General features: G+C 37.4%; 1 protein-coding gene across 1 annotated transcript in view; it reads left to right on the forward strand.

Annotated features, from left to right (window-relative positions):
• The window catches only part of SCP2 (sterol carrier protein 2), a 130,489-nt gene extending 108,443 nt beyond the window's left edge, over nucleotides 1-22,046 (forward strand). Inside the window, exons 13-16 of the mRNA XM_037021795.2 lie at nucleotides 3,043-3,145; nucleotides 9,881-10,010; nucleotides 18,274-18,353; nucleotides 21,032-22,046. Of these exons, the coding sequence (XP_036877690.1) occupies nucleotides 3,043-3,145; nucleotides 9,881-10,010; nucleotides 18,274-18,353; nucleotides 21,032-21,127 (409 nt within the window). The 3' untranslated portion in view covers nucleotides 21,128-22,046. The remainder of the gene's footprint in view (nucleotides 1-3,042; nucleotides 3,146-9,880; nucleotides 10,011-18,273; nucleotides 18,354-21,031) is intronic.
• The last annotated feature ends 4,171 nt before the right edge of the window (nucleotides 22,047-26,217 follow it).

A 26,217-nucleotide genomic window follows, 5' to 3' on the forward strand; every position in this document is an offset into this window, starting at 1 on the left:
AGCCAATTACTTTGCCTTATACTTTGTTGAAAAAATAGAAACCATGAGACCCAAACTCCCTCATCTTCTATCCCAGGACCTATAGATGTATCTAGAATTGCACCCTCTGTTCCCCTTTCTTCCCATGATTTTCTTCTTCCTATCACAGGCCAGATCTTATCCCCATCACCTTTTCAGAACGTCTCTCCTGTCTCCTTTCCCCTGGTTTGTTTCCATCATCAGGCACAAATGCTGCAGTATGTTTTTATAAACAGGCTCCTATGCAGACACCACTCCGTTTCCCTGTTCCTCTAAAAATAATGTCTCAAAAGAGCCACAGCTTCTCTATTTCTCTCTTCTGTTCCTCTTCAATCACTATAATCTGACTTCTACCTTCCACCACTTCTTAAAATTGCTTTTGTCAAAGTCACTTGCACTCTCCATGTCACCAGATCCAGTGGGTGTTTGACCTTTGGCAGCATTGGACATAGTTCACTCCTCCGTCCTGGATGAAATCTTTGTCCCCTCTCAGCTTCTGGTCCTCTTCTGGTGATCCTCTTGCATCATTGGCTGCTTATCTCCCAGACCTCTAAATAATGGAGTTTCATAGGGTGTTGTCCTCACTCTTTCTGTCTAATCCCCTCAAGGTGAAATTGTCAGTTCCATGGATTTAAATACTTTCATTATCCTGATGATTACTCCCATTTTATCTACAGTCTGGACCTCTCCTCTGAGCTGCAGGCATTTGATCCAGCTGCCTTCCTGTCTCACAAACATCTCATAATTAATGTGCCTAAAACAGAACTTCAATTCTACTCCCACTATATTCTTCCTTTTATCAGTAAGCAGCTCTTCTAGCCTCTCAATTATTCAGGCGAAACACCTGAATTTTCCTTGCCCTTTCCCCTACCCCTTAGATCTTCCTCTTTCCCCACAGCAGGGCCTATAAATTCTATCTCCAAAATATATTTTGAATCCTCTTACTTCCTCTGTTCCCACTGGCAGGCTTCTTCCTCCCTAGTCCAGACCACCACCACTTCTTAGCTGGAGTGCTCCAGCAGCCTCCTAACAAGTCTTGAATGTTCTTCCATCCTCCCCACTGTTCATTCTGCACACTGTTGAAAGAATAATCACAAAGCAAACTATGTAACTTCCCTGTTTAATCACTTCAGTGGCTTCCCAATGTCCCTGCTTTCGCCTATGTGATCTGGTCCCTGCCTGGTTCTCCAATTTCATTTTGTGCCACTCCCCCCTCCTCCACCTAACTCTGCTTTGGTGGTACTGGTCTTATTTTACTTTCTTTTAACATACCAAGCTTTTTTCTCTCTCAGGTTCTCTGCAGTTTCCTCTTTGAATAGCTAACTCCTTTTCTTCCTATACTAGGATCTAAATTAACTTGCGTAGGGTGTCATTCCTTGACTGCTCTACCTAAAGCAGATTCCTCTTTCTGTTTGCTTCAAACAAGTTCCAGTTATTTTTTGTTTACTTCTTTTTTCCCTCCACTGGAAGAATATAAACTCAGTGGGGATAAAGACTGGGTCTGATTCATTCACTGTTATACTCAGGACCTCAAACAGTGCTTGGCATTAAATATGAAATGATAGCAAAAAGGAAAGGGAATGGATGGGGCCAGTGGAGAGAGAAAAAAGAAAAGGAAGAAGAGGGGGTAGAGAAAGAAATGCTTATTGAGCAGCTGTTATACTCTTGACTCCTTTAATGTATCCTTCCCATGTTTGAGTCTGGGAATCAGGCATCACCAGCATGCTTGTGGTATGTCAGAGGAATTACTTACCACCCTCTTCCTCTGACCCCTCAAATTTCTGTCTGTATCTAGCACTTGAGGCTCTGGAGCCCATGACAGTCATGGCTGTCATTTTTTACCATGGGCCAGGGGCTCTGCTAGGGCCTTACACATAGGTTCCATTTAATTCTGCAAAGTCATTGGCACTCTTCCCTTCCTTCTCTACCTCCCCACCAAAGGTGCACAGAAATCAAGTAGCTTGCTCAGAATCAGACAGCTAGTGAGTGAAGGAAGCCCTTGGGATTCCAATCCAGGCCTTTATGACAATAAAGATAGTTTCTTCAGCTACATCAGGCCATTTATCTATAGTTGTTCCCTAAGTGTCAAATAACCAGTAGACAGATGGTTGTTAAAGTCATATCTTGTATTACAGGTAAACCATAAATCTTGCGTCCAACCTCTCCTTACTCCCCATTCCATTATAACCAGTTCTTATCATCAGTCATCTCTTGTCCAGACTGCTACAGTAACCTCTTAATGGTCTCCCTGTATCCGTGCTTGCCCCTTATAGTCCATTTTCCAGCTGGCAGCCAGACTTTTTTTAACATGTAAATTGGATCATGCTGTTTCTCAGCTTATACCCTACAGTTCTCATTATACTTAAAATACAAGTCAAACTCCTAACCATAACCTATTAGTAGCCCCTTTTTATCTTGCCTTGTGTGTTTCTGTGGCTAGATCTTTCTACTCCTCTGCTCTGCACCAGTCATACTGGCCTTTTTACAGTTACTTTAACTGCCAAGCTAATTCCTGCCTCAAGTTCTGTATACTGGAAGTACAGAACTGGCTTCCCCACCTAAATCTTTACATGGCTATCTCATTTATGGAATTTAAGACCTAACTTAAATATCACCTCCTCAGAGTGGCCTATCTGACCAGGTTATCTAAAATAGAATATTCAACATACATAAATTATACTTCCTCTGTATCCTCTTAACTGCCTTATTTTTTTCATAGTAACTATATTCTCTATTTTTTCCCATCCTCTTTCATTGTCTCTCTCCCCCACTAGCATAAGATTCATGAGGTTAGGTTCTTTCTTTTTCCATATTTTTAAAGACAATGCCTAGCATCTAGTAAGCACTCATATTTGTTGGAAAACGGGAAGAAAAGCTTAATTGCTTTATATATATACTTAGTAGCTATTTCCTTTGGGTAGGAGTAACATATTTGTTCTTAGGGTTTTTAAAAATTACTATTGTGTACATTGAAAAACCTAGTACCTATATGACTCCATGAGTTGAAATTGATTCTTTTTCCAGTTCTTTTAGAACTCACCAAATTGAGGCTGCTCCAACCAGCTCTGTAGTTGATGGATTTAAGGCTGATCTTGTCTTTAAAGAGATTGAGAAGAAGCTTGAAGAGGTAAGATTTATATAAAATACTACCAGGAGGACCTTAAGGCCAGAGGAAGCAGATAAGAGATTTCAGGTGTTGCCATAAAGTGGTACAAATTAAAAACTTATATCCTGTTGTCAAGTATTGACTGTATTTTAGCCTTCTTAGTGTCTGTTAAAGCTTCCTTGTAATTCTTTTAAGAGTGCATTTCAGGGATGTAGAAATCTCCAGATTTGTATTATATAAAGAACTATGGTAAATGCTGTTAAAATCTTAAGTTTAGAAAAAAGTCTATCCCTTGTCATTTTTTTCTCAGTCCTCTTTGTCAAGGAGATAATAATTATGGATAAATTTATATATAGAAGAGCTATGTTTTGTTATAATTTCCTACCTAATTAAAACGATTTTACTTAGAATCATTCAAAAGAATATTTAGAGTGAGCTTTAAAGGTTCCTAGTATCAAAACTCCTTTTAAAAAGAAATGGTTTGTGCTTGATTTTTTCCAGGTAGTTTTTTTAATTGTAAAAATGATGCTGACTTAAAAGAAACTCATCCTTTACAGAAAAAATTAAAAATCTAAAATTCTGTTATTTAGAGTTCACCAATATGTTAGCAGTGGTTGACATTCTTTCAGACATCTTTGTGTATATCAGTATACAGTTCTGTGTAACTGGGATCATAAGATACATGTTGTTTTTAAAATTATACTATATATGTAGATCTGTTTTTATATATAGTAATTACTTCTTGATAAGTCTCATAGTAAGGCAATCTAGGAGTAATTCTTCCTCCAAAAAGAGTTATTCTCTTCACGCAAAATTAGATATTTATTTCACTGTTTCAAACCTAAGGCATCTTGGGATTTCATTATTAATTTTAATTTTGAGACACAGGGCACAGTTACACAATTCCAATCTCACATCTCTTAAACTGATCAAAGTGGACTGAAATCAAGAAAAGGAATCAGAATATTTGAATTATGTATTTCACTCATGTTAGAGCCACAGTGTGAAAAGCAAACATTTGTGATCTCGTAACTCCCTTACTGTAAAGGATTAATTAATATCTAGGGTGACTGATGACACTGTGGGTAGGAAGACAGCTAATGTGACTGGTATGTCTTGACAAAGGACCCTGCATTTCTAGGATTTTCATAGAGATCAACAACCCTCCTCAGGCTGAGGGCCAGGGCTAACAGAGCCAGGCAGGTAGGCACTGGCCCAGAAGCTGCAGACCTGTTCTTCTACCTGTGTGGAACTGCTGGTTGTTTTATAACCTGCTTTTTTCTCTTGACAGTGTGCTCTTTGCCCATAAATATAAACTGTTACCAGTTTAATGACTACATAGTCCATCTTTGAATGTACATATCATAATCTATTTAACTAGTTTCCTATGATGAATATCAGATTGTATTTAAATTTTGCAAGTTAAAACGATGGTATAATAAACTTCCATTTGTACTCATTTTTGTGTATACTTAATACTGTAATCACCTTTGCATAAATAAATTACTGGTTGTTGGATACGTATGTGTTACATTTTGATGCATATTGCCAAACTAGCTACCTGAAAGGGTATTAATTTACCCCTTCTTTACAGCTTCTCCAGTGCTTTGTTGGCTGGTTTTTAAAAAATCATTGCCAATCTAGTAGGAAAAATATTTCATTATTGTTTTCAAAATTTCATTACAAATGTCCACTAAAATGAAGTTGGACTCCATAGGGCTTGGCTTGAAATTTTTATTTTTATTTTTTTTTCATTCCACCAATATTTGCCTGCCGAGCAATCCATAGGTTAGTTGCTACTACCAAATTGCCCCCATATTTTTTTCAGCATTATTCTGTCAAAAAATAAAAATAACTAGAGGGTGTCTGGTATAGCTATGTGTCAATACTTCATTATTGGAATTAACAAAGAAGGGCTGTTTTCATTTCACAGTCCTCTTTTAGCTTTGCAAAATACATGTCTACTGCTCCCATTTCATTTTCTCCTCTTTACATGGACCTTGCCTCTTGTTTCTTTTCTCCTTCCCACGATTGTCAGTTTCCTAAATGTTCGCAGGACTAGAAAGTGAAAGTCTTGGATTCTTTTGTCAATTAATGCATTTCCTGCATTAGCAAAGAAAGCCGGGCAGGAGATTTTATTTCCACTTTCGTCTTTGTTAGCAATACCCCATTGCCTTTCTTTGAATTCTATCTTAATTTTTTGTTCCTATTAAGTTTACAGCAGGACCTATGACTTGACCTTTTGCCTACTCAGAAGTACTTTTTTTCACTCAAGGAGGCACTTAGAACTTTCTTAGTATTAATGATCTTCAGTTTCTTAACAAATGTGTATTTTCTTTCCTGTTTTAATACCTTCTCGTCCATTTCCTTACCCTCTCTAACTCTCTCTTCAGTTGAAAATGTTTTATTGACCAAACAATGTGATTTTAGAAGAGATCAGTTGGTTCTCAAGAGTAATAGCTAGTGCAAAATTAATCTACAGCTGTTTTAAGGAGAAAGGAAGAATTTCTCTCCAAATTTGCAGGTAGGATTTCTGAATGTTTGCTAGTGCTTTCATGCTGTAACTTCTTGGTGTCTGCCACAGCTGTATTCCGGAGGTATTGTGCAAGCAGATGGCATGGATGCATCTGGAAGCAGTCATTCCAAGGGCTGCTGGCCCCAGAGGAAGCCTGGCTGTTGGGTGGCCCAGAACACCAACATTATTATTAATCTATTCTTTTAGATGTCTCCACAGAACCTTGAGGGATAAAAGATTTCAAGGGATATGGAGAAGACTTTTGAAGATACTTTTAATTAATTTATGATGAATTAAACAGAACCTGCTTTCATAGGCTAAATTTTAGAAGTGTTAATGTAACCTATTTTACAGTATGGTATGGTCAGATGAAAAGAGCATCAAATTCAAACTTAAATCAACCTGGGAGTGAGTTCTGGTTGTACTGCTTACTGAGCTGTATGTCTTTGCCCCGCCAGGAACATAGATTTAGTGGGAAGATAAACATGGAGAAGTTTTCCTAGGAAAGGATAACTGCTTTAACACAAAACATGGATGCAAGCATAAAGGGCCATGAAAATGCCCAATAGAGACAGAAAAGCATTCCCAGAAGAGTTAGCATTGAGCTGAGACTTGAAAAGGCTGAGGGGGGAATGGAGGATAGGAGGAGGTGAGTGACCCACTACATGGCATGGAGGCATGACATGTTCGTAGAATTTGAAACAGTCAGTATTGTTAGAACATAAAGCCTGAGAGGAATGAACAATTGGCTGAAGATAAGAACCAATAAGTATCCTTCAGATTATGAAGAAGCTTATATGATATGTGAAGGTAGACTTCATCCTGCAGCCTATGGGAAACCATTTAAGAAATTTAAACCTGAAAGTGTTAGACGGGTTATGTTAGATGTATTGCTTGGCAGCAGGAGGATAGAGATTATAGTCCAAAGGGTTCGTAACCTTTATAAGCCACAGTTATCTTTTTTGCTCAGTGAGCTAATATTAACACCTGTCCAGCTATTTACAGGGTTTTATGAAGAATAAAGAAATAATAATATAAAAGCACTTGAAAACTTTATAGCCTCCCCAAAATTAGTATTGTTATTGATGTCTCCTAAGTTAACTTAAAATAATTTGAGTGAGATCTTCTAAGGAGTGCCAAAATAAGAGAATTTCTCTTGTACTTTAAAAATCTGATAGTCATTTGGGTTTCTGGGCTTAACTAGAAAATACTGGTAGTGATTTCAGGACACCTACATGTAAGAAATGCCTCCATGACCATTGAGATAAGTAGGCCAGACTAATATTTTTAGAATAGCTTCTTTGGAATCCAAAGACCACAGTTGATTCTAGATAGGTTCACGTGTATAATCTATGTATGAGAAAAATTGGCACCCTCCACCTCCCAACTAGGATGACTAAAATAAAAAAGACAAAAGTCTGTGGGATGTAGAGAAATTGGAGCATTCATTCATTACTGGTAGGATTTTAACATGGTGTAGCCACTTTAGAAAACAGTTTGATAGTTCCTCAAAAAGTTAAACATTACCTTATGACCTTTCACTTCTAAATATATACCTAAGAGAAATTAAAGCCTATGTCCATATAAAAACTTGTACACAAACATCCACAGCATTATAATTTGTGAGAGCTACAAAGGAGAAGCAGCTATTAACTGATGAATGGCTATATATAAGGTGCTACGTCTGTACAATGGAATATTATTTGGCCATAAAAAGGAACAAATTGCTGATACATGCTTCAACATGGATAAGCCTTAAACACATGTTAAGTAAAAGAAGCCAGACACAAAAGACTGCATAGTATATCATTCCACTTATATGAAATGTCCACAATAAGCAAATCCACAGAGACAGAAAATATGTTTGTGGTTGCCAGGGTCTAGCCGGAGGGGGGATGGGAGTGACTCTTTATGGATTTCTTTTTGGGCTGATAAGAATGTTCCAAAATTAGTAGTGTTGGTTGCATAATTTCGAATACACTAAAATACCACTGAATTACATACTTTCAAAGAGGTAAATTTTATAGTATATAAGTTATATCTGAATAAATCTGTTATAAACAAAAAGAAAAAAAAACTTAGGCTGGGCTCTCTGCTTACATAGAAACAGAGGTTAGTATATGATGTCGGTTTATGTAAGTTCCTAGGGATAATAATTGAGTGTTTCAGGTACTTACCACAGTGCCTGAACATGGGAAACACTTAAATCTTTGTTAAAAGAATGAATATTATGATACCAAAATGGAGAATCTTGGATATAAATTATTGTAGGGATATAAGGCTGAAATAAAGAATATGGGAAGTAAAAACTATTAGAAACTATAAGAGAACTCAGAAGATAGCCAATTCCAAAATAAATACACAAAGATGAGTATGTTTTCTTTATAGTTGCAGTAACCCACCCAGTCATAATATACCTAAGAATAAACTTGGTAAAAAATGTACAAAAGCCTACATGGGGGAAAAAAAGACAAAATATTCCCAAGTGATATCAAAGAACAGTTGAAGATACACCATCTTCATGGAGGGGGTACTTAATACTGTAAAGATATTACTTCTCCCCCAGACAGATCCATATGATTTTATGTAACCCATCTATATCGAATAGCATTTTTGGGGAGAAGAATAACTGAATAATTATGATGGGGATTTATTGTGTCAAAGAGTGAAGTACATTATAAAGCTATAATATTGACACAGATCATAGAGTAATATAACAAAAATGCTTATATTTATTGAGCAGTTAATTCTGTGCTTTGTAGATATTTAAATACTATACAACTATGAAAGTAGCTACTGTTGTTTTCTCTGTTTCACAGGTAAGAAAACAGATTCAGTAACTTGCCTCAGGGTAATGTAATTATGTGGAAGAGCAGGAATTCAACCTTATGCAGATTGTAGACTCAGTGTTACTAATTAGCAAAGTTAAATTTAGGACTTTAAAGAAGTGAGCTATGTAAAAATACTTAGAAAAGAGAATGTTATTCACACCATTGTTTTTTAAGAGCCAGAAGTTAGAACTAACCTAAATATCAAGCAACAGATTATTGGTTAAATATAGTCCACTTCTACAAATACACTATATGTGGTCATTTAAAATTAGGTAGAAGAATACATAATGATACAGTAGTAAGGATAATTATATAATTATATAAAAGTGAATTATAAAATGGTGTATACAGTATTATTCCATTTTAAAATATATTCAGAGAAAAAAGATGAAGGGGATTTATATCAACATTTTCTCTGAATGGTGAAATTACGGATGGTTTATATTCTTTTTGCTTACTGATATTTTCTGTTTTTTTCCACAGTAAAAATTTGCTGTTTTCTTCTCTGTAGAAAAATACTTGCAATAAAGTTAGTGTGTTGGTTTTGGTTCATTAAAAAAATTATTTTTAATATTTTTTACAAAGATGCGTGAGCTTTCATTATTCACCCTGCCAGCTAGCTTAGCTGCTCCTCTGCTTCTTCGGTTCCCTGTACTTCCCTGGATCCCAATCTATTGTCTTAGTGATCATAGTATATTATCATTTACACTTCTACCCCTACTTCTGTATTCTTAGGGCCTAAACAATGTCCAGTACCAATCATTGTTTTGTTTTATTCAGTATTTCAGTAAGGAAAGATAAAACAGACTAGTAATGAAGGGGAAAAGAATGGAGAAAGGAAACCAACCTGCAGAGATAAGGATCTGAGGTTATTTTTCTACCTTTATTCCCTAAGATTCAGAAGTGGTAGATGGTGATCTAGAAGTAGATGGTATATTGTATAATGTTTTTTACTAATCCAGAAAATGGGTTGACCAGAGAAAGGGCTTTTATCTCAGAACCACTGACCTCTAAGTTCTGATTGTGAGAAACCAAAATATATGTTAAAGAATTTACGTGCAAAAAAAGATGGAGTTGGCATTCCTGCATTTAGAGAGGCCAGAGTGAATCTTTCAGAAATTATTGAAACAAATTAAGGCTATTAGGCTATTTCAGTAGAAAATGCTGTTGTGCTAATCCCATCCTCTTTCCTTCCACCAGTTGTATCCAGAAAGCCAATTTTAACAAAAGAATTGGCAAATAAGGGAGTTGTTGCCTCGTTGCGTTTTCTGGGTAAACGATCCTAAAGGAGCTTTGGGGACTGCCTGCTGGCCCAGCTGCTCACATCATGTATCTATTTAAACATTTAATTTGGGGGAAAAGCCAGAGAAATGAACTCAATATAACTCCCAGTGTTATTTTTCTTTCCAGGAAGGGGAACAATTTGTGAAGAAAATTGGTGGTATTTTTGCCTTCAAGGTGAAGGATGGCCCTGGTGGTAAAGAAGCCACCTGGGTGGTGGATGTGAAGAATGGCAAAGGATCAGTGCTTCCTAACTCAGGTAAGTGCAGTAATGACTCCATTTATGGGAACACTGACAAGTTTGCAAAGGAAAACAGGAGTGTGCTTTGGTGTTCCACAAAAGGGCTAACCTTAGAGGTATAGAACCTTCTTAAAGAACAAATGAATCCTTGGGCACAGGAATAGGTCATGGCTTCCCCCTCCCAAAGGTTGAGAGGCTCCATCACACAGAGTTACCAGTCTTAGGCTTCGGAATTAGACAAGCTTGTTTTGAAGTCAGCCCTGTCACTCACAGATCTCCGCCTTTAACAAGTTACTGAACTTTTTCAGCCTCAGTTTTCTCATCTGTAAATGGGAATAATAAATGGTACCTATTTCATAGGGTTGATGTGAGGATTAAGAGGATTCTCTCTTAATTAACCTGTAAGGCATATGGTCCAGTACATGGTTATATGGCCTCAAAAGACCTATCTTTACTCACTATCACCACTTTTTCTCATCCCAGTCTTGAACAGAGTCTAGTCAGCTTTTGTCCTCATTACTATCCCAAAACTCTTCTTATCAGGGAGGGTCACTAGTGAGCACCATGTTGGTTCATGGGTCAGTGGCTAATTTCCAGCCTTGAAGGTATTATAATTCCAGGCTTTCCTCTTACCTACTGGTAACTCCTTCTAGCCTCTCTTTCTGTTCTCTCCTCATTTCCAAATTTCTAAATGTTGGAATGCTTCAAGGCTCAGTTCTATCTACATTTACTCCCTAGGGATCTCCTCCAGTCTCATGCTTTTAAAACCATCTCTATACTGACAGCTCTCAGATACCTTTAGTGTGGACCCAGCCACTGAAGTCCAAGGTGTATATTCAGCTGCTTGATTGATAAATTTACTTGAATACTTAATAGGTATCCAAAAGCTAACATGTAAAAAAAACAACTGATTTTCTACCCACTCCCATTTAATTATATACTCCTCCTACTGTCTTCTTCATCTTGGTAAATTGTTCTTCTGTTCTACTAGTTCCTCAGTCCAGAAACCCTGAAGTCCTCATTGGCTTCTCTTTTTCTTATACTCCATAATCTAATCCATCAGCAAATTCAGGTCTCTAGTACTACAACATTGGGCTAAGCCTCCATTATTTTTTTTATCTGGTCTCCCTATTTCTAACCTTGCCCCCTACAGGTTCTTCTCCACACACCAGCTGGAATGATTACTTTAAAACTTAAGCCAGATTGTGACCCTCCACTGCTCAAAACCATAATGGCTTTCAGCTCATGTGTAGTAACAGCCAGAGTGCATATAGTGGTACCACGTGACCAGGCCCCAGTGTTCACTGTCATATTTCTCTCTACCTCCCTTCGCTGCATCACACTGGCCTTGCTTAGATGTGAGCTATTCCTAATTCAGGGGCTTGTTACTCTGTTCCCACTACCTGGAATCATCTTCCCTTAAATATCCTCATAGCTTGTTTTCTCATTTCCTTTGGATCTTTGCCCAAATGTCACCTTCTCAGTGAGCCCTTCCCTAACCACAGTTTTAAATCACATCCCCATTACCGTTCCCTCTTTGTTCTTTTCTGACTTACGTTTCTTTATAGGACTTATTGCCATCTGGTTTACCGTATAATGTTTTACTTATTTTCTTGTTTATTGTCCATCATCCCCACTTGAATTATAAGCTGCATGAAAGCAGAGCTTTTTGCCCTTTAGGTTCACTGCTGCATTTTCCATGCCTAGGATAGAGTACTTGTTAGATGGTAGGCCTTCAATAAAATAAATAACTAAAAAATGAACAGCAGGATGAATAAATGATGCTTACTAAAGCATCCAATATGGTAGCTGTATTGTAGGTTATGTTTCTCTTGTTGGAGAGAGCCTGGTACAATTAAGAAGCATGATGGATGGAAATCTACTTTTTGGAGGGCTTAAACTACCATGCTAATGAACTTTGAAAATGATTTGCTATATAGTCAATCCATTATAGCTTTCTAAATGGAAAAGTGAAAGTAAGAGCTGTGTTTTAGAGGATGAAGCTGGTTCATTAGACCTGGTGAATTGGAAAGGGAGAAATCAGAAGCAGAAAGAACAATTAGGAGAACTGATGTTACCACTAAGTGAGCAAAAAGGCTATCCTGAGTTTTGGCAGTGAGAAAGAAAGGATGTTGTTACATGGTAGTTACCACGAATGTTTGGGATGAAGTTGATGGGACCTGGAAGCCTTGTAGGAAAAAGAGGTCTTTCAAAGATGGAGTTTCATTATTGATGCATTGTTGAGGGAGGTCCTGGAGGAGAGGATGACATCAGGAGCATAGGGAGAGGGTTAGCCTTAGCAAGGAGGGCTGCATACTTCTTTCCATGAGAGGGCAGACACGTATTCAGGTGCATTTTGAGGTAGAGAGGAGGTTGACAGAGCTCTTGGAATAGAGTTTAGAGCTTGAGGACAGGAGAAAATGTTGAGTAGTACTGTAGGTGCTGTTGAATAAGGAAATCAACTAGAGATTACTGAAGTAAGAGTTGAGGAGGTAGTAAGGGCATCTAGTAAGGGCAGCATGGCATTGTTGTGGAAAGTTCCTGAACTATTGTCTTTTTTTTTTTCCCCCTCAAAATGAGTGGGTAGATAAATAACTATATGTTTTCATCCTGTGAGCTGCCATGCTAATGTGGTATAAGAATAAAAACCAAATGCTTCATCTAGATTTTAGCTCTTAGAAATAATTCTGCAAAATAGTGCCAATTTTTAAAAATGATTTAATAGTTACTTCAAGATTATATTCTGATATGCCCAGGCAGATATTAAGGTGATTTTTAAAAAATCTCTCCAAAATTAAAAAAACATTGTGATTGGTGCTTTTGTATCATGAAAGATGTTATGTTTATGGAAAGCTATTGGGTAATTTTATAAAACCTCTGCTCCCTACACAAGTACTCTGGCAGTGAGCTCTCCTCACATCAGGTACCCCCATCCCAGACCTGAAGGGATCTTACCCGCGGCAGGGTAATTTCTGCTGAAACTGACACTTGTTGGCAGGCAGGCGTGGCTTTGAAATATACACCTACCCAGTAAAAGCCACTAACTGGAAATTGCCAGCTCCTTTTACATCAGCCAACAAATGACCATTTGTTAGAGATCAGCTACATTAAGCATTAATGACCTCTCCTAGTTTGAACTGGCATCTTAAAGAGAATTGCTAGTTCTTTTGGCATGTACACAGTGTGACTGTGTGTATGTGGTGGCATGTACTTACTGTTATGGAAGTAAGATGTATTTAAGTGTATTTCATTTGCTTATATTCTAAGACTTTGGTAATGATTATTGTAGATGGTTATATTAAGAACTTACACGTTGTAAGCATTTTCTATCATCTTTTCTTCCTGCCTAGGTGTGGTGTGTTTCTCTGTGAATTCTGCCCCTCTTCCTCTCCTTTGAAATGACTCACATAGCATTATCTCCAGAAAGCCAACTTTGATTCATCTAATATGACATATTAATCTTTCATTCCTTTATTCTATACTCTCAGCACTTACTTGAGTTCCCAACCCTGCTCCTTTATGGGGAACATGATATAGAAAGTGTCAGTCTCCCATCCCAAATGTATAGTAGAGGGAGCATACATAGCCTTTGGAGACACCCAAACCAGGTTCAGATGTTGGCTGTCACTTATGTAGGTGTGTACTTTCCCTTAGTCCAATTTTCTCATCTAGAAAATGATAAGAATAATTTCTATCCATGGAGCTGTTGTAAGGATAAATTATTTAAGGCACTTTAGCATAGTAAGTGCTCAGTAAATCACTGTTTCCTCCCCAACCCATATGTTAAACGTTAATTTTGCTTGAACATATTAGACTTGTCTAAGACTTCCCAAAAGGACTTGGGGAACTGAGAAAGCATCTGAGATTCATCAGATGCTGATAAATTGGTGAAGGCCGAATTAAAAATGAGCTGTTGAATGTTTGTATCATTCCTGTAACAAGAGAAAGCTATAGAGCTTAGGAGTTGGGAGTATGGGCTTTTGCAGCAGGAATCTGCTTTCAGACCTAGCTCAGCCGCTCAGCTGTGTGGTCTTAGGTAAGTTGTTTGACCTCTCCAACTCTCCTAAAGTTGTTCTAAAGATCAGATGTCCTAAGGTTGTTCTAAAGATCAGATGGGTCCATGTACGTGAAGTGTTCAGCATAGTGAGAACTCAGTAAATGCTGATACTATAGCAGTAGCACACTTGACTTCCTGAAGTCATTTTCCAATGACTTAAGAGTTTTTTCTTGGAATATTAGGATCAAGTCCAACTATACATCAAGTTTAACTTATCTCAATTTACTAGCTTTTTTCTCCCTATTCTTTGATGTTACAAATCTACAAGAGAACTGGATCTTTTAGATTATAAATACCTTCATTTTTGAAGTTTTGCACCTTTTTTCCAATAATAAGAAAAATTTGTTAGAGGCAATGATGAAATGGCAATTGAATTTCAGTCTTTTTAGGAGTTATCCCTGAGTAAGACATATAATAAAAGCTTTTAACTTTCAGTGTTGTTTTAATTATTTAATAATGGTCATGCTATGCTTTAACAGCTCACCCATCTTAGTATGTTCAGGCTGCTATAACAAAATACCACAGACTGGGCAGCTTATAAAGAATAGAAATTTATTTCTCATAATTCTGGAGGCTGTAAGTCCAAGATCTAGGCACTGGCATGGTCATGTTTGGAGAGGGCCCTCTTCCTGGTACACAGCAAATGCCTTCTCTCAGCAGGCTTACATGGTGAAAGGGGGTAGGTTTCTCTGTGGAGCCTTTTGTAAGGCATTAATCCCATTCATTAGGGTTACACCCTCATGACCTGCCAACGGCCCCACCTACTCATAATATTGCATGAGCATTAGAATTTCAATATATAAGTTTTGGGGAGCTGATACAAACATTCAGATCATAGCTGCCCCTATCTGTTTTAAGTCCCCTCTTTTGTAAGGCAAAGATTATCTGATTAGTTATTGGGCCATACTTTGATAATCTTTCGAATTTTACATAATCTACTTACTTATTCAACAGTTATCTGTTGATTGCTCTTTCTGTGTTAAGCACTCTTTAAGGACCTGGGGATATATCAGTAAACAAAGCTGATAAGGGCTCTATCCTCCTTAAGTTTTCATGCTACTGAACAAATACAAATAGAAAATATATATACAAATAAGTAAAGTAACCAGATAAGTGCAATGAAGAAAAATAGAATAGTAAGATAGAAAGTGACTTGGTTTTGGGGAGAGGCAACTTTAATTTGAGGAGGAGCCACCTGTTCAAGTACTACTGTTACACCGATTGCCTGAAAACACTGCTGAAATTTTGTTTTCTTGGTGAATTTTTCCTTTTGCACGTAATCTCTCATTTATCCAAGGTAGATATGGCTGATCTGGCAGTGAAATACTGGAGTCTTTGTTGTAGTCTTTTAAAAAAATTTTACTTTCATGATACTAAATTAATATTTTTAAAACTTTATATAATATATATTCTGTAAGAAAAAAATAGAAAAAACAAAGTGAAAAAATGACTGTAATCTCACCATCTGTGTTCAGGGGTTGACGAACTATGGCCTGTGTGCCAAATCCAACCCACTGTCTATTTTTTTGTTTTGTGTAAAATTTTTATTGAAGTCTAGCCTGTAATAAAGGGCATAAATCTGAAGTGTACAGCTTGATAAATGTTTACAAATGAATACATCTCCCAGATCAAGATGCAGAATGTTACCAGCATTCTAGAAGCTCCCCTCAAAGCCTCTTCCATCACCATCTATTCCTAAAAGGAACCACTGTTCTGAATTTTAGAAATTCATATAAATGGAACCATACAATATTTACTCTTTTATGTCTGACTTCCTTCATTTAGCATTGTCAGATTCTTTGATATTGTTAGGTGTAGCAGTAGTTCACTTTTACTAAGTGAATGCACCAGAATTTATTTATTCATTCCAGAATTTATTTATACATTACTTATGTATCTTTACAGTGTTTCCATTTTAGGGCCTTATGAATAAAGCTGTTATGAACATTCTCATATGTGCCTTTTAGTGGACATAACATACTCATTTCTGTTTGGCCTATAACCAGGAGTAGAAATACTAGGTCATAAGGTACAGTATAAATAAAGTTTTTTGATGGATATACTATTTTACATTCTCTTCCACATTATATGAAAGTTTCATTTGCTCCACATTTTTTATAATACTTTGGCTTGTCGGTTACTTTTAAGTCAGACACTGAGGTATAATTTATGTGTAATAAAATCTCTTTTTAGATGTACAATTCTGTGAATTTAGACAAATGCATATAGTTGTGTAACCATCACCAAAAACCAAGATATAAAATATTCCTATCACCCCAAAAAGTGTCCTTATGTCTCTTTGTAGTCAATCCCTTTCTTCCACCCTCAGGCACTGGCAACCACTGACCTGATTTCTGTCCCTGTAGTTTTTACTTTTTCCAGAAATATAATCATAGTATGTAGCTTTTTGAGCCTGCTTCTTTCACTGAGATTCAATCATACTGTTGCATGTTTCATCAGTAGTTTGTTCTTTTTGTTGCTGAATAGTTCATCCACTTACCAGTTGATGCACATTTGGTTTTTTCCCCTAGATTTTAACAATTTGAATAAAGCCACTTGAACATTAACATACAGTTTTTAGTGCGAACATGTGTCTTCATTTGTATTGCATTAATACCTAAGACTAGGATTGTGAGATCATATGGCATATTTATGTTTAATTTTACAAGAAGCTTCCAGACTGTTTTCTAAAGTGGAGTGATTTTACAGTCACTCCAGCATTGTATTGATCCTTTAGTTGCTCCCATCCAAACCAGCATGGGTATGCTTTTTTTTAGCCATTCATTCTAGTAGGTAGTAGTAGTATGTCATCCATGCTTTTTATTTGCCTTTTCCTGGTGAGGAATGAGGTTGAGCATGTTCCATGTGCTATTTTGGCCCATTTAGAGATCTTCTTTTATTTGCCCATTTTTTGTGTTGGATTATCTAACCTTTTCTAATTGAGTAGTAGAATTTTTAAAATATATTCTGGATACAACTTTATCGGTTATGTGAATTGCAAATATCTTCTTTTCTGTTTTGAAAATAGTTTTATTGGATCATAGTCACACTCATTTGTTAATATATTATCTATGGTGGTTTTTACATTACAGAGGCAGACTTCAGTAGTCAAGATAGAGACCTACTGGCCCAAAAAGGCAGAAATCCTTAGTGTCTGATCTTTTACAGAAAAAGTTTATTAACCCCTGATCTAGATAACTATATTAATTTTCTATTATTGCATAACAACTTGCAGCAAATTAGTGCCTTAAAACATTGCATACATTTATGATCTCACAGTTTCCATGGGTAAGCTGGCTGAGGAGAGCCTAGCTGGGTCTCTGCATAGGGTCTCACGGGCTGCGGTTCAGGTGTTGGCCAGGGCAGGGTTATCATCTGGAGGCTGGACTGGGGAAAGGTCATGTCGGAGTTTACTCAGGTTGGTAACAGGATTCATTTCTTTGCAGCTCTGAATGATGGCTTCAGTTTTTTACTGGCTATAGGCCAGAGTCTGCCCTTAGCTCTGAAAGGCTAGTACCCTGCCATGTGCCCCATTCCATGTGTAGTTCACAGCACAGCAGCTTGCTTATTCAAGGCCAGCAGGAGAGTAAGTCCACTAGCAAGACAATCTTATATATAAAACATAGCAACCATAGGAATGACATCCCATCTCCTTTGCCACATTCTATTGACCAGAAGCAGGTTGCAGGTTCTGCCCACACTGAAGGGAAGGGGATTATACAAAGGCATGAACACCAGGAGGGTGGGGGTTGGGAGAGGCACCTTAGAGTCTGTGCACCACAGTAACGATTACCAATATATTGGTGTCTAAGTTTACAGATATTTTTCCTATGCATATGTAATGCATGTCTGCTTTTAAGCAAAAACGGACCATGCTTACAACTTGTTTTGTAATTGGCTTATATAACAGTATCATTAACGGTATAACATGAAAATTTTGTCAGGTCAATAAATGTAGAACCACATTATCTAATGGCTGCATTGTATCCATTATTTGAATACCATAATTTATTTAATCAATTTCATCGTGTTAAAATACTGAGGTTGCTTGTGATTTATGCCACATTTTACCAGTCTGCCATAGAAGTATACATGAATACCAATTTCCCCACACTGCTATGGTATTAGATGTGATTCTTTTGCAGTCAGTGGCTTTTGACTAATAAATATACATGAAACAGAATGCTTTCCTTTTCTCCTTTCTCCTACATATCTCTGTTGTAGATAAGAAGGCTGACTGCACAATCACAATGGCTGACTCGGATTTACTGGCTTTAATGACTGGTAAAATGAATCCTCAGTCGGTAAGTATGATGGAGCTCTTATCCTTCCAGTAGGTGGGTCTTTTAGCCTGTTCAACTTCATCTCCTTTCTCAGCCTCATACCATAAACTGCAGAGTGGTCAAACCCACAAAAGTCAGTGTTTCCCAAAATGTTAATTTAATAAATGACAAACATTTGTGGAGCAAACTGTGTGCCAGATACTATTCTGTGTGCTGGAAATACCCAGATAAATAAGACATGGTTCCTATGCTCAGGGCATCCACAATTTGGTATGAGACAGATCTGCAAAAGAGTAAATGCAGCCAAGTATCTGAGGTGCCATGCCTGGCATGTGGTCTGGAGAGGGTAGCGGATGGAGCAGCCATGTCTTCCTGGACCATCACAGACAAGCAACACTGGAGCTGAGACATAAGGGTGACCAGGAGTCAGCAGTGCACAGATGGAAAGTAGCAGTCTGGGCGGAGGGAGGGAGCAGTGTGAACAAAGTATGATCTTTTACAGTTTTGTATCTTTGCCCATGTTCTTTTTGCCTAAACTGTCCTTTCTTACTAACTCCTTGTCTTTCAAAATTAGCTCAGATAATTATCTCCAAAATGACCTTCCAAGTTGTTGGGGATCCTACAGCCAGTCCCTCTTCTGGGCCGCTTGCTGGACTGTTAGTTTAGCAACTTGTCATGTTAGTCACAATGTGCCTGTCTCTTTCCTGTTAGATTGTGTTTCAGTGGAACAAATCACATCTTATTTGTCTGATGTCAGCAGGTTTAGCATGATGCTTGATATTTTTAGCTTTTCAGCAGTTAAACTGTATTTGTTTAAAATGTACTTATGCCTTGTATAGATTTTCCTGGTCCCCAAATTACTAAGGGTCTTTAGTTGCACAATATTGAACAGACTCAACATTCTGAGCTTTCATTAGCATAACAAGAAAGAAACTAGGATGCTTCTTTCCATTGTAATCTCAGCCTGATTTGTTTTAGGTCTTGTTCCTGTGGTCCCTTGGTAATTCAAAAGATGAAGAAAACAACTAAGTCTGACTGCCACTCATACTCCTTTTTAAGATGCTTTTTCTAAGCAACTAAGCATATTTCAGTTGATGCTTTGACGAGATAGAGTAACTTGCCTCTGTGATATTTCAACTGAAAACATACCACTGGAACTGACATTTGTACCCACTGCATTTGCTCCAAAAATCTGGGCAAAATAGAGGCCACCAGTACAGGAGCTGGCTGTCTTCCTCCTTCCCACCAACTGCTCCATGCACTTCCTTGGCAGGGTGATCAGACTTCACACATCAGCTGCCCTCATTATCTATTTATCTGTTTACCTCCAGTTTTGGGGAGTGAAGTATCAGCTTACTTTTCTTGAACACCTGTTAGTACCCAAAGGAATTAATGATAGAGATGGCAGAGCTTTCTGTTAATGTACTAATGACCTTCCCTTGTGTTCAGTGTAGGATTTGACTGGAAACCATTAAATGGGGTGGAACTTAGAATTTCAGTGTTTGGCTACAGTTGAAACAGAGCAGTGTGCTCTCCAGTGTGAAGCCACACACGAGGAACACCTGGGGCCCAGATGAAATGATCCTTATGTTTGGATTTTCTAAAGGGTGAAGATTCATGTTTTTTCCATATAATTAGTAAAAAAAAGTTAGTTTTTTTCTTGAAATTTAACAAAGGGAAAGATGGTGAGTTTCTCTTGGAGGTACTACTGGTCCATATTTTTAAAGGACATATGTTAAATATATTGTGTTCTGAGACATCTGACCTTTAAGTCATCAGACAGAAGGCTGCGTGCCATATAGAAAGGAAATATTTAGTTTGTCCAGACAGAGGAGGAGGAAAAAGAAGGAATTAGTCACCCTTACCAAAAGGTGTAGAAAAAGCAGAGCTCTGCTCATTCCCATGGATGAGGCAGAAGAGCTTTTGTTCTTGCTGAAAAAGCTAAGACTACCAGAAATTTTTTCATCTTGCCTTTACGAATGAGTTAGAAGACTGCAATCATATAGAGAAATTATGCTGTGCTCCCAATGTTTCTATTTCTCTAAAGTTTTATGAGGATTTTATTACATGATAAATTTAGCAAATACCATGTGATCTAAGGACTTCGGATTGGGTTGATACTTCTTACTGATTGAAAGCTTAACACAGGCACCTCAGTCTCGGGCAGGCTGCCTGGCCTCCCACTGTAAGGATAAATCCTTTATCGTGTAGACCAAAAAAGGGAAAAAACTTGGTGACATTTCATCCACATTATTTTGAATCCCAAGAGTTTCTAAGTGTGTTAATCATGTGGTTTTTTCTCCCAGCAGACTACTGAAAATTTAAGTTTATATTCCTGTTCCACTTACATTATTTTTAAACAAAATCGATCTAGTATGAACTCACTTTGCTTAATATTTGGAAAATGTACTACCTTTCAGGAAGGCAGATAGGTAGATAGTTTCTAAGGTAGACAGTGTTTAAGAAAAGACATTTGGGAGAGATGTGTCTCTTGACTGCTCTATGACTTTTAAAAATCCTTCCTTTTCAGGAATTTGGTACTGAATCTATTCTAAAAAGCCAAGTCTCATATTTTGAAGAAAGTTTAAGAGACCTGTATAAATAAATGATCTCAGGGCTGGATAGTCTAGAAATATCAGCAGTTTCAAAACAAAAAAAAAACACTTAAGTTAATAAATTTTCTTTCTTCTTACTCACAGGCCTTCTTTCAAGGCAAACTGAAAATCACTGGCAACATGGGTCTGGCTATGAAGTTACAAAATCTTCAGCTTGAGCCGGGCAAAGCTAAGCTGTGAAGAACTCCCTTTGCCTACCATTGAGAATCAAGATGAGATATATAGATACATATCCATATATCCATATATTTCATTGTCAGAATTAGATTGAAACTATACATTGGCAAATAGCTGAGATTTGTTTTTTAAATGAGTGTGACCAATTCTGTTTTCCCTCAGCTCAGGTGAATGGAGCCTGACGGTGCACCCCTGCTTTGCTGAAGTGTGTACAACTGTGCATTACAAAGCTAACATGGTAATTATGGTCTAGGGTAAAATTGAGTTTCAGAATAAAATTAGGAACAGCAAAATGGAAAAACTATGTAAACAAAAGCTCTTATTTTGTTTATAAATTTTATTTAGGATTATTCTGCTGAAGATTCAATTCAAGTTTTCCTTGGGAGAACTAGGGAGGAAACAAAGTATCCGTAGCTGGGCAGTAATTAGTGTTGTGCACTTAATGACCTTAATCTATTTCCCCTTGACAGTTTTTAAAATTCTGTGCTGGGATGTCTTAAAAAAAAAAAAAACTTAAGAATTTTACATCAAAATGGTATTTTCTTCCTAAAAGAAATTTGATCAGTGCTTGGGGGGAAAAAATCTATAGCTGAACACAGGCCTATTTTTAAGTAAAAATATTTTTAAATAAGTTTCCTTCTTGAAAAATCAGAGTATTAAGTATCATAAAATGCTATTGTTAAAACTAATTGAACAAATGGTTTGCTTTGAGATGCAGTTTTGAAATTATAATCTCAATTTTATAAAGCTCTCATGTCCTTTGTTACAATTTTCCTTTTTCATGAGTTTAATTAATTATCCACATTTAATTTATCTTCCTAGATTTTCTAATGCTAATGTTAATTCTTATAACATTAAGATATGGGGTAAAATAATGCTTTTGGAAGAATGTTTAATAGAACATTAAAATCGCTTTTCCTGATCTCCTTTGTTTTTATTGTGTATCTTTTTATTCGGGGTTTTCTAAATGATGGAGAGTACGAGAAACAGTGGAGTTTCTAAATAATCTGTGTTATCTAGATGTTATCTACAGTTACTTTGACCTAATCACAGCTCTTTATTAGGGAGGCAGTGTGTTTAAAAAGAGCACTTGAATAGGAGTCAGGAGTCTTGCTTCTCCTTAGCAAATAACTGCTTGCTAGGCCTGTTGCTAAGCTGTTAAAAGTTAGTGATTTATGTAGATTGTTCCCTTCTGCTCTGGTGATCCTGAGTCTACTCAGAGCTCAGCAGAACTCTTGGGAGTTTTCCAGGCCCCACCTTTCTGTTAACATGTTACTTCACCCAAAGGTGGTCAGAGGTAAAAAGCCGGGTGGTTTCATTTGTTTGTTTAGGTGTTTGGAGCCTGTGCTAATCAGATCAGGACAGGTTCCGATCCCCTTAGACCATTCAGCTCTGCATGTTACGAGTGTGACCAGCAGAACAGCATTTGGTGATGGGGCAAGACAGTCAGTTAAGCCAAGATAAGTTGATCTCAAGTTCTATAAAGTGAACTCAGAACACAGATATGCTTCCTAATGGTAATAGCTTCTTACTCTGAGAAGGAAAAGACCAAGAAAAAAGTTCCAATAAAATATCTGATTTATCTCTAGTTTGGATTTTCTGCATATTCTGCCTTAATTTGTCCCAGATATTAAGATGAGCCTAAAAAACCAAAACCAAAGAGAAAAACAGTTTCTCAGGATAGAAACGTATTTACATACAAGTACAACTTGTATATATAGTAGAAAAGTACTTAGTGATGAAATATAGTAGTTTAATTTCTAGGGAAGCATGGTTTGGAGGAAGGAGGTTAACAGGTCAGGGTTAAAATTGCTCCTGTTACTGAGTGTCCTGCTTGAGCAGGTTGAGTGTCAGTTGCCTGATCTGTAAAGTGGAAATACTAGTATTGACCTCCGAGGATTGAGAATCTAGAGAGAGAAAATATAAAGTGCCTAAGTTAGCGTTAGTACATCATAGTCTCTCAGCAAATACACGTTACCTTAGTGTCCCCATGACTACCACTTCTTGCTTCTGTGATACGTAGTATGGTATTCTGTAGTGTTTTCCTGTGTCCCACTTGAGTCTCTTGTTCATTCATTTAGCAAGTATTTATTGAGTGCCAACCATGTATAGGGCATATTGAGGGTGTAATGTTAAGCGCTAGGGTACAGGGCTGGGAAGTGGATGTCCAGGTGCAGGGAGATAGTGTCCTGGACTAGGGTGTCTGTTGCAGAGACTGATTTGGAAAAGTAGGCTGAGGTAGAGCTGAAGAATTTAGTGACTGGATGTAAGGACAAGAATGACTTATAGGTGAATGGGTCATGACTGGAATAGTGAGAGTCAAGCAGGTTTAGGGAGCACAGTTGAAATTATAAGCTCTACTTTTGAACTTATTACCTGAGATGCCTGAGAGATTTGCAAGTGGAGATGTCAAGGAGGCAGTTGGATTTACAAGGCTAGAGCTCAGAGTGAGTTTCAGCTGGAGATCGCTACACATTTGAAAGTCATAAATGTATGGGTGGTATTTCAAGCTACAGGAATGCATGATATCACCTGGGGAGGTAGGCTGGGGGTTGGAGTAAGCCTTAAGGAACTTCAGCCTTTAGAGATCAGGTAGAGGAGGAGGATCTGACAAAGGGGATGAAGAAGAGGGGCTAGCCGAGGTGGAGGGAAATTCCCAAGAAGAGAGTGTAGCCAGAAAGTGGAAAACGGTCCACTGTCCTGAGCTACTGTGAGGTCAAGTAGTATGATGTCTGAAAGTGCGTACTGGATTAAATTTGGCAACATGGAAATAAATCACTGGTGATACTACAAATCAGTTTCAGTGTAGTAATAGGGATAAAAGCTAGGTTGGAATTGTTTTCATAAAGAGCTATGGGTATTAAGAACAGAAGTTTCATTTGGTAGTGATATGCTCAGTTTCCAAGTGATTAATACAGAGGAAGCACATTAGCTGATACTTTTAGCTCTCAGGTCATCTTGCAAATGCTGTTCTCTGTACCAACTCTCACCGTTCTCTTCCTGCCCTCCCCACTTGGCAAATTCGTTTTCATGCCTTAGCTTTCAGGAAGCTGTCCCTGTTTGCTACAAAGAGCTAATCATGCCTCTGTAGTAATTTGTCTCTCACCAAACAGAGAGCTGCTTAAGGGCAAGGACTGCATTTCAGGCATTCATTTTGATATCCCCAGCACAAATGATTGGCTCATTATCATTAAGTGAACGAATGAATAACAATTTATATTCACAGGGGTCGTGTCTGAGGATAGGAGCCTCATCACAGAAGTGTATTCTCTATTACAATGACCTTCTGTTGCCCTGATGATGAAAAAGAATATTAAAAATCCTCTTTTAGCCTTATTTATCCTGCTCTTTCTTTAAAAATATTTGCAGCTTCTCCAAACTATCTTTCAACTTAAGATGGAAGCAGCATGAATAAGAAAAGACAAGTTTATTTCTGGTTTTGTTACATGTGTTAAAAAACAAAGTGGTCTAGGCAGTTGTGTGCATTAAACAGCCTTGTTGCTCTACTTGTCCGGATGAATCCCAACTCTCGGGTTTCTACAATCCTTGTTCATTATGTGGAGGAAGAATGACGGGGACCATGATCGGAGAGTTGAGCATGGAGGTGTGGGGGGCTGCGGAGGAGTCACTGAAGTGTGGTCAGAATCTCAGACCAGGGTAGAAACTATGTTATTCATCTCTGCATCTCTAATATTAATAATGTGATCAACGTAAGCATCAATAAAGGTTTCTTGAACAAATGAGTATTGGAAAATTTGATCATATAAGTTATTTTTAAATTGTAAAATACCACAGTATGTTCAATCATAAGTACAAACTTGTTACTCTAATATATGTCACCTTGGGGAAAAAAATGAAATTAAATCTATAATTAACAACTTTTATCTTCTGAAACCTTAGCAGTTTCAGAAAAATAATACATTTAGAGCAACCTGGTGTAGTATGAAAACTTGGGGCCCATCAGATGTGGATTTTGGTGCTAGCTCCGGCATTTAAACAGCTTCGGGGCCTTGAGATAATAAGTAAGGACGCTGAGACTGTTTCTCCCTCTGTAAAGAGGAAATAATAAGCCTACCTTGCTGGTTGTGAGGATTAGCAATTCTAGCTGTAAAATGTCAAGCCACATAATAGGTACTCACTAGATGGTGCCTACTTTTATTTGAGAACAATTTTAAACATGCATTTATTCATTGGAATATTTCATGACAATTGTTGAAATAACCTGCTGGATTGGGGATAATTGGCCTTTTTTTATGGACTGTACATCCTTCCATTTTCCTTAAGAATCATTAAAATTTAATAGTCTGTGAACTTTGTGAATGGATATAAAATTAGTTTGACTTTCAGGAGGTTTGCATTTCAGCCAAGGATTCCAATTCTAGCTTCACATGGCATAGCTGTTTTTTGAACACAAAGAAATTGCTTCATGTTATTGAACAGAAAAAAGGGTAATCAGTCAGATTGTATATTACTGGGTAAGTTACTCTGTGGGATTGAGTTAGATACCGCACTGATAATGAATTAAGAATTTGGAGTATGGTACTAAAAAGCTGTTGAGAGTCCTGAAAGACTTAGGTATTATCAGGAACCATAGCCATGTCTGGCCAAATTTTAGACCTTTTTCTCGGTAGAGAGTTACGCAATCCCCTGGAAAGGTCCAGTATTATCTATCTGGAGACAGTGTCAAACAAATAGCTCTTTAGCGCTTGGTAAGAACAGAATACTGGGCCAGATTTCTGACCCTGAAGAAATGCGGCATCCGATTCCATTTGGCAGGAAGTTTAATCTGGTGTGGAATTTTAGACCTCTTGGAGAAATTTTTTTTTAATGTATCATATCCAAAACATTCTAAAAATGATGTCCATTTAGTTTATTCTATAAATAGTCATTTAAATACTTTGTAAATATTCACAGTGCTGTTTTAAGCAGCATATAGTAAGCGCTTGACCCTTTAGTTTGGCCATAAATTTTGACATGAAGTTGGGGGAGATTCATTGTAATCTGCTTTTTATTTAAATTGCAGGCAGAGAAGTAGTAAGTGGTAATTTTCTAACTAACTACCAAACAGTGGTAAGTTTTCTTTGCAAGTTATT

The sequence above is a fragment of the Manis javanica genome, chromosome 4 (assembly GCF_040802235.1).
Source record: "Manis javanica isolate MJ-LG chromosome 4, MJ_LKY, whole genome shotgun sequence".
Lineage (NCBI taxonomy): Eukaryota > Metazoa > Chordata > Mammalia > Pholidota > Manidae > Manis > Manis javanica.